The 6,000-nt window shown below is 45.3% G+C and overlaps 1 protein-coding gene across 1 annotated transcript; it reads left to right on the forward strand.

Moving 5' to 3' along the window:
- The first annotated feature begins 731 nt into the window (after positions 1–731).
- Positions 732–1,573, forward strand: LOC118785840. Its single transcript, XM_036540781.1, has 5 exons — positions 732–803; positions 902–976; positions 1,076–1,137; positions 1,253–1,338; positions 1,386–1,573. Exons 1-5 carry the CDS (start codon positions 735–737, stop codon positions 1,571–1,573), a joined length of 480 nt encoding a protein of 159 aa, XP_036396674.1. The 5' UTR covers positions 732–734.
- The last annotated feature ends 4,427 nt before the right edge of the window (positions 1,574–6,000 follow it).

The following is a 6,000-nucleotide window of genomic DNA, read 5'->3' on the forward strand; positions in this document are numbered from 1 at the left end:
TTTGTCTTTTGTGTGTTTCTTTTGTCGTCTTCTCCTTGTAGAAAATGGAGGGCGCCCCGAAATTCCGCTTCGAGCCCTCGTCTTTCGACTTGATCCTCCGGCCCTCCGACGCAGCGCAGGCGGTGGCCCTTCAACACCGCCGGGGGGGGGGGGGGGCGCCGCCTGGCAGATAAAGAGGGCCGATAGGGTCAGCGCGGAGGCGAGGGCTAGAGTGGCAGAACGGGGGGGTGACCCAAACGACATCCAGGCGGTGCTGGCCGAGACGGAGCTGCAGTTCGGCCAGTATCGGGGTCACAGCCTGCGCTGGCTGCTGGAGAACGACGTGGGATACGCGTGCTCCATCATCGCGTCCCACGAGAGGGAGAGAGAGGGCGGGGATACCATGCAGACGCCCCTCATGCTCAACAAGGACGCCCTCGTCTCCTACGCCAGGTTCTATCCAGCGATGGTGGAAGCCATCGCCAGGCGTAGGATAGGTGAGGGTTCCCAGAGCGTGAGGGGCCTGGATGACAGCCTGGTGGGGATCGGAGTGCACGGCCACCGCACTTTAAAGTCCCTGTACGAGGCCAGGGATGCCGAGAGTCGATCGTAAGTATTGTGTGTGCGCGTTTGTGTGTGCGCGTGTGTGACTGAGAGATTAATTTTGTGTTTGCTCTGTTCTCTTTGCAGCTATGTGCAGTGGGTGAGGTGGCAGAAGGTGGGAGCAGGGTCTAGGATGCAGGACCTGAAGAGGTATGTGCTGGCCCGGGACGAAGAGCAGAGGACGCCCGAAGCCCAGCCGGCACATATTCTCCCACGTCCAGGTAACCACATTATCTATGCAAAAGTCTGTGCGACGAATATCAGCTTTTATAAATGCGTCGACGCGTAATCAGTGCTTTGTTGTTCCCTGTACGAGCAGGCGCTGCATCCACGGACCCTACTGCTCCTTCTGACGCCGAGCTGCTGGCCGCTGCCATGGAGGTCGACTCTCCCAGTAAGTGGGCTTTGTTACGAAAACCCAGTCATGCAGCGCGTACGTGTACAGCACACGTGTAATGTATGTGTAACGCATAACTTTGCTATGTGCCCTCAGGCTCATCCAGGGACGCCGATCCCCCCAGGACCCCCGCCCAGCCATCGTTCTCCGGCGCAGAGGTACGCTCAGTGATGAATGGCGATTGTGTTATTGCGTGTTTGTTTGTCTGTGTGTGTGTGTGTGTTTTACATTCAGTTCAGCACACTAACAGTCTGATCCTGCTGTGTGTTCCAGCTGCTGCCACGCGCCTGGAGGCTTACGCTGCCGGAAGAGCAGCACGATTGGGTGGGCCGGGCATTGTTCAGGAGGACAGCCAGCGGGCAGGTTGTCCTCACATCTGAATTCCGCATGTGGTGGTATCTGCCAGGCGCCCGGCCCATCTACACGCAGCCACCCGCCACAGCCCACCCCTTCTTCCAGCGCCCCTTCTGCCTGTGGCTGCCCTACAGGATGTGGGCATACCACTTCCGCTGCCCTGCCTGTGGGGGCAAGCTCGTGGGCGCTGGGCTGTATAAGACCGTCCGGAGTGACGGTAGCCACAAGTATCCTCAATAGAATCTCAATCAGGCGCAGCTGGTTCACCCGGGCAGGTGGGGCAGAGCCCTGCCAAAGATGTATCCACCAAAAAAAATGGATCCATAATATAAATTTGAAATGAAATGTTGCTTGTGGATGTAATCAGCGAGAAAAGTACCTCAATGCGTCATGTTTCTTTGTAATTTGTAAAGAAGTTTTGAAAAAGAGTTTTTTTTTCTCTCGCAGAGATCTCGCTGATCACCTCCACCGTAGCTGCTGTACAGTAACGTTAAATATTTCAGGTAGGGCGGCTGACCTCGCTGCCCTGCCGAAATTGCACAGCACCCCGCTGTTTTTCTATGTAAATCTGTGGCGAAATTGTGGAACTGCAGCAAGAGCGTGGCTCGTAAAGGGTCGGAGGGGCAATCTGGCGTAAAAAGCAAAGGTAAAAAGGCGCAACATTAAAATTAGAGATCAGCAGTGGGCTTTTACTGCCATCTTCTGGTAAATGTCACTATTTCAATGCTGCAGTACCCATACACACCCACAAGATGGAAGACTAGTGCCAGCATTGAAAATTCTGTTTTCAATTGATTTTGGCACATTCCTGCAAACTAAGTCCCACGTACTCAAAACAGCTAACACAGCCGTGTCAACAGAATTTCCATTTTGCAAAAGAGCCAAAGTGCAAAATGATGTACGGATTACATTCCTGTTACCACCTTTACAAAAAATATCCACTCAAAACAGTAAAAAAAAAGTCACCTGTGGAGGAGATAATAAATTCACCTATATCCACACAGAAATAATAATGGTAAAATACATTTATCAGAATGTTCAGCAATCTCTTTCACTGAATTGTGTGTGCACCTGCGTTGTTTTGCGTGCACCCTAACCCTAACCCTAACCTCATTTTTAAAAAATGTGTAATAACATAAAAAATGCTGAATATTCAGCCAAAACAGGACTGACCATAAAACATAAATTTAGGAATTGATGGAATTTAACCTGTGAGGCCTAATCAAGACACATTTGAATTACATTCTGTAATGCTAATGTGACTGTATCCTGTGAGGCTAAAGCAAAGTATATTTGCATAGTACTCTGGAATTATAAATTCCAGGCGAGTATTCTACTTCTGAAAGGTTTGAAAGCAAGTGCTCATCTGCCTGCGTAAATACGATAATCTCAAATTTAGCAAAATTTTCACTATTGGGCCTACCAGTTGACTCCGACTGGAAAAAATGGATGAAAATATGGAACCGCTATAGAGGTGGCGTAGTCTGACAACTGTTTTCAGTGACGGTAGCCACAAGTATCCTCAATAGAGTCTCAATATATGTGTATTTAGTCTAAAGTGTGGTGATTCTAACATACTTTAAAATGTTAGAGTGAATAAAAGTAAATAAATTGTTATTAAAAATGTATTGTTATTTTTTTTTTTTTTTTTTTTATGATTTTTTCTTGATTTTTGTTTTTTCTGCCCATGTAACTCAAGGTGCATTGTGGATATTATGCAAGTCTGCTGGTGGTGGCCTGAGAGAGGGTGGGTGTGGCGTCATGACGTATGTGCCATTCGCAGTTAGCTACATGCAGAGCCGGCTCTACAGAAACGTCTCGCTAGTTCGACACAGGAGCCTGTGAGAATGAACCAGGATGCCGAGTGTATATTCCAAAATCACCCCTATGTATTTGGGAATATTCCACTTCTGAAAGGTGAAAGTGTTCCAAAAGTAAGGCTCCAACACCGGGAATAGATTTACTTTAAAAGAGTTGTGCTGTGTGAAATCCTGACTGTTTTGAAAGTGCTGGCCTAAAGGGCAAAACTCTTTAGAGTAAATACCCATATATTGAGACTCTATTGAGGATACTTGTGGCTACGGTCACCAAAAACAGTTACCGTAGCCTACTATGGCAGCTATATAACAGTCGTCCTTTCCTTTCATTCGTGCTCGCTTCGGCAGCACATATACTAAAATTGGAACGATACAGAGAAGATTGATAACCTCAGGGGCCATCCATGCTAATCTTCCCTGTATCGTTCCAATTTTAAGGGGCCATGCTAATCTCCCCTGTATCGTTCCAATATTAGTATATGTGCTGCCGAAGCGCGCATGCTTGAAAAGAAGTGTTATATAGCTGCCGTAGACAGATAACTGTTTTCAGTGACGGTAGCCACAAGTATCCTCAATAGAGTCTCAATCAGGCGCGGCTGGTTCACCCGGGCAGGTGGGGCAGAGCCCTGCCAAAGATGTATCCACCAAAAAAAATGGATCCATAATATAAATTTGAAATGAAATGGCGCTTGTGGATGTAATCAGCGAGAAAAGTACACCAATGTGTCATGTTTCTTTGTAATTTGTAAAGAAGTTTTTTTTTTCTCTCGCAGAGATCTCGCTGATCACCTCCACCGTAGCTGCTGTACAGTAACGTTAAATATTTCAGGTAGGGCGGCTGACCTCGCTGCCCTGCCGAAATTGCACAGCACCCCGCTGTTTTTCTATGTAAATCTGTGGCGAAATTGTGGAACTGCAGCAAGAGCGTGGCTCGTAAAGGGTCGGAGGGGCAATCTGGCGTAAAAAGCAAAGGTAAAAAGGCGCAACATTAAAATTAGAGATCAGCAGTGGGCTTTTACTGCCATCTTCTGGTAAATGTCACTATTTCAATGCTGCAGTACCCATACACACCCACAAGATGGAAGACTAGTGCCAGCATTGAAAATTCTGTTTTCAATTGATTTTGGCACATTCCTGCAAACTAAGTCCCACGTACTCAAAACAGCTAACACAGCCGTGTCAACAGAATTTCCATTTTGCAAAAGAGCCAAACTGCAAAATGATGTACGGATTACATTCCTGATACTACCTTTACAAAAAATATCCACTCAAAACAGTAAAAAAAAAAGTCACCTGTGGAGGAGATAATAAATTCACCTATATCCACACAGAAATAATAATTGTAAAATACATTTATCAGAATGTTCAGCAATCTCTTTCACTGAATTGTGTGTGCACCTGCGTTGTTTTGCGTGCACCCTAACCCTAACCCTAACCTCATTTTTAAAAAATGTGTAATAACATAAAAAATGCTGAATATTCAGCCAAAACAGGACTGACCATAAAACATAAATTTAGGAATTGATGGAATTTAACCTGTGAGGCCTAATCAAGACACATTTGAATTACATTCTGTAATGCTAATGTGATTGTATCCTGTGAGGCTAAAGCAAAGTATATTTGCATAGTACTCTGGAATTATAAATTCCAGGCGAGTATTCTACTTCTGAAAGGTTTGAAAGCAAGTGCTCATCTGCCTGCGTAAATACGATAACCTCAAATTTAGCTAAATTTTCACTATTGGGCCTACCAGTTGACTCCGACTGGAAAAAATGGATGAAAATATGGAACCGCTATAGAGGTGGTGTAGTCTGACAACTGTTTTCAGTGACGGTAGCCACAAGTATCCTCAATAGAGTCTCAATATATGTGTATTTAGTCTAAAGTGTGGTGATTCTAACATACTTTAAAATGTTAGAGTGAATAAAAGTAAATAAATTGTTATTGTAACTCAAGGTGCATTGTGGATATTATGCAAGTCTGCTGCTGGTGGCCTGAGAGAGGGTGGGTGTGGCGTCATGACGTATGTGCCATTCGCAGTTAGCTACATGCAGAGCCGGCTCTACAGAAACGTCTCGCTAGTTCGACACAGGAGCCTGTGAGAATGAACCAGGATGCCGAGTGTATATTCCAAAATCACCCCTATGTATTTGGGAATATTCCACTTCTGAAAGGTGAAAGTGTTCCAAAAGTAAGGCTCCAACACCGGGAATAGATTTACATTAAAAGAGTTGTGCTGTGTGAAATCCTGACTGTTTTGAAAGTGCTGGCCTAAAGGGCAAAACTCTTTAGAGTAAATACCCATATATTGAGACTCTATTGAGGATACTTGTGGCTACGGTCACCAAAAACAGTTACCGTAGCCTACTATGGCAGCTATATAACAGTCGTCCTTTCCTTTCATTCGTGCTCGCTTCGGCAGCACATATACTAAAATTGGAACGATACAGAGAAGATTGATAACCTCAGGGGCCATCCATGCTAATCTTCCCTGTATCGTTCCAATTTTAAGGGGCCATGCTAATCTCCCCTGTATCGTTCCAATATTAGTATATGTGCTGCCGAAGCGCGCATGCTTGAAAAGAAGTGTTATATAGCTGCCGTAGACAGATAACTGTTTTCAGTGACGGTAGCCACAAGTATCCTCAATAGAGTCTCAATCAGGCGCGGCTGGTTCACCCGGGCAGGTGGGGCAGAGCCCTGCCAAAGATGTATCCACCAAAAAAAATGGATCCATAATATAAATTTGAAATGAAATGGCGCTTGTGGATGTAATCAGCGAGAAAAGTACCTCAATGTGTCATGTTTCTTTGTAATTTGTAAAGAAGTTTTGAAAAAGAGTTTTTTTTT

Source organism: Megalops cyprinoides, chromosome 11 (genome assembly GCF_013368585.1).
Source record: "Megalops cyprinoides isolate fMegCyp1 chromosome 11, fMegCyp1.pri, whole genome shotgun sequence".
In the NCBI taxonomy this organism is placed as follows: Eukaryota; Metazoa; Chordata; class Actinopteri; order Elopiformes; family Megalopidae; genus Megalops; species Megalops cyprinoides.

Coding starts and splice junctions, on each gene's coding strand:
- LOC118785840 (XM_036540781.1), top strand. CDS start 735: ATGTGCTGGCCCGGGACGAAGAGCAGAGGACGCCCGAAGCCCAGCCGG. Junction 804..901: donor ACATATTCTCCCACGTCCAG/GTAACCACATTA, acceptor CTGTACGAGCAG/GCGCTGCATCCACGGACCCT. Junction 1,339..1,385: donor TTCAGGAGGACAGCCAGCGG/GCAGGTTGTCCT, acceptor GGTATCTGCCAG/GCGCCCGGCCCATCTACACG.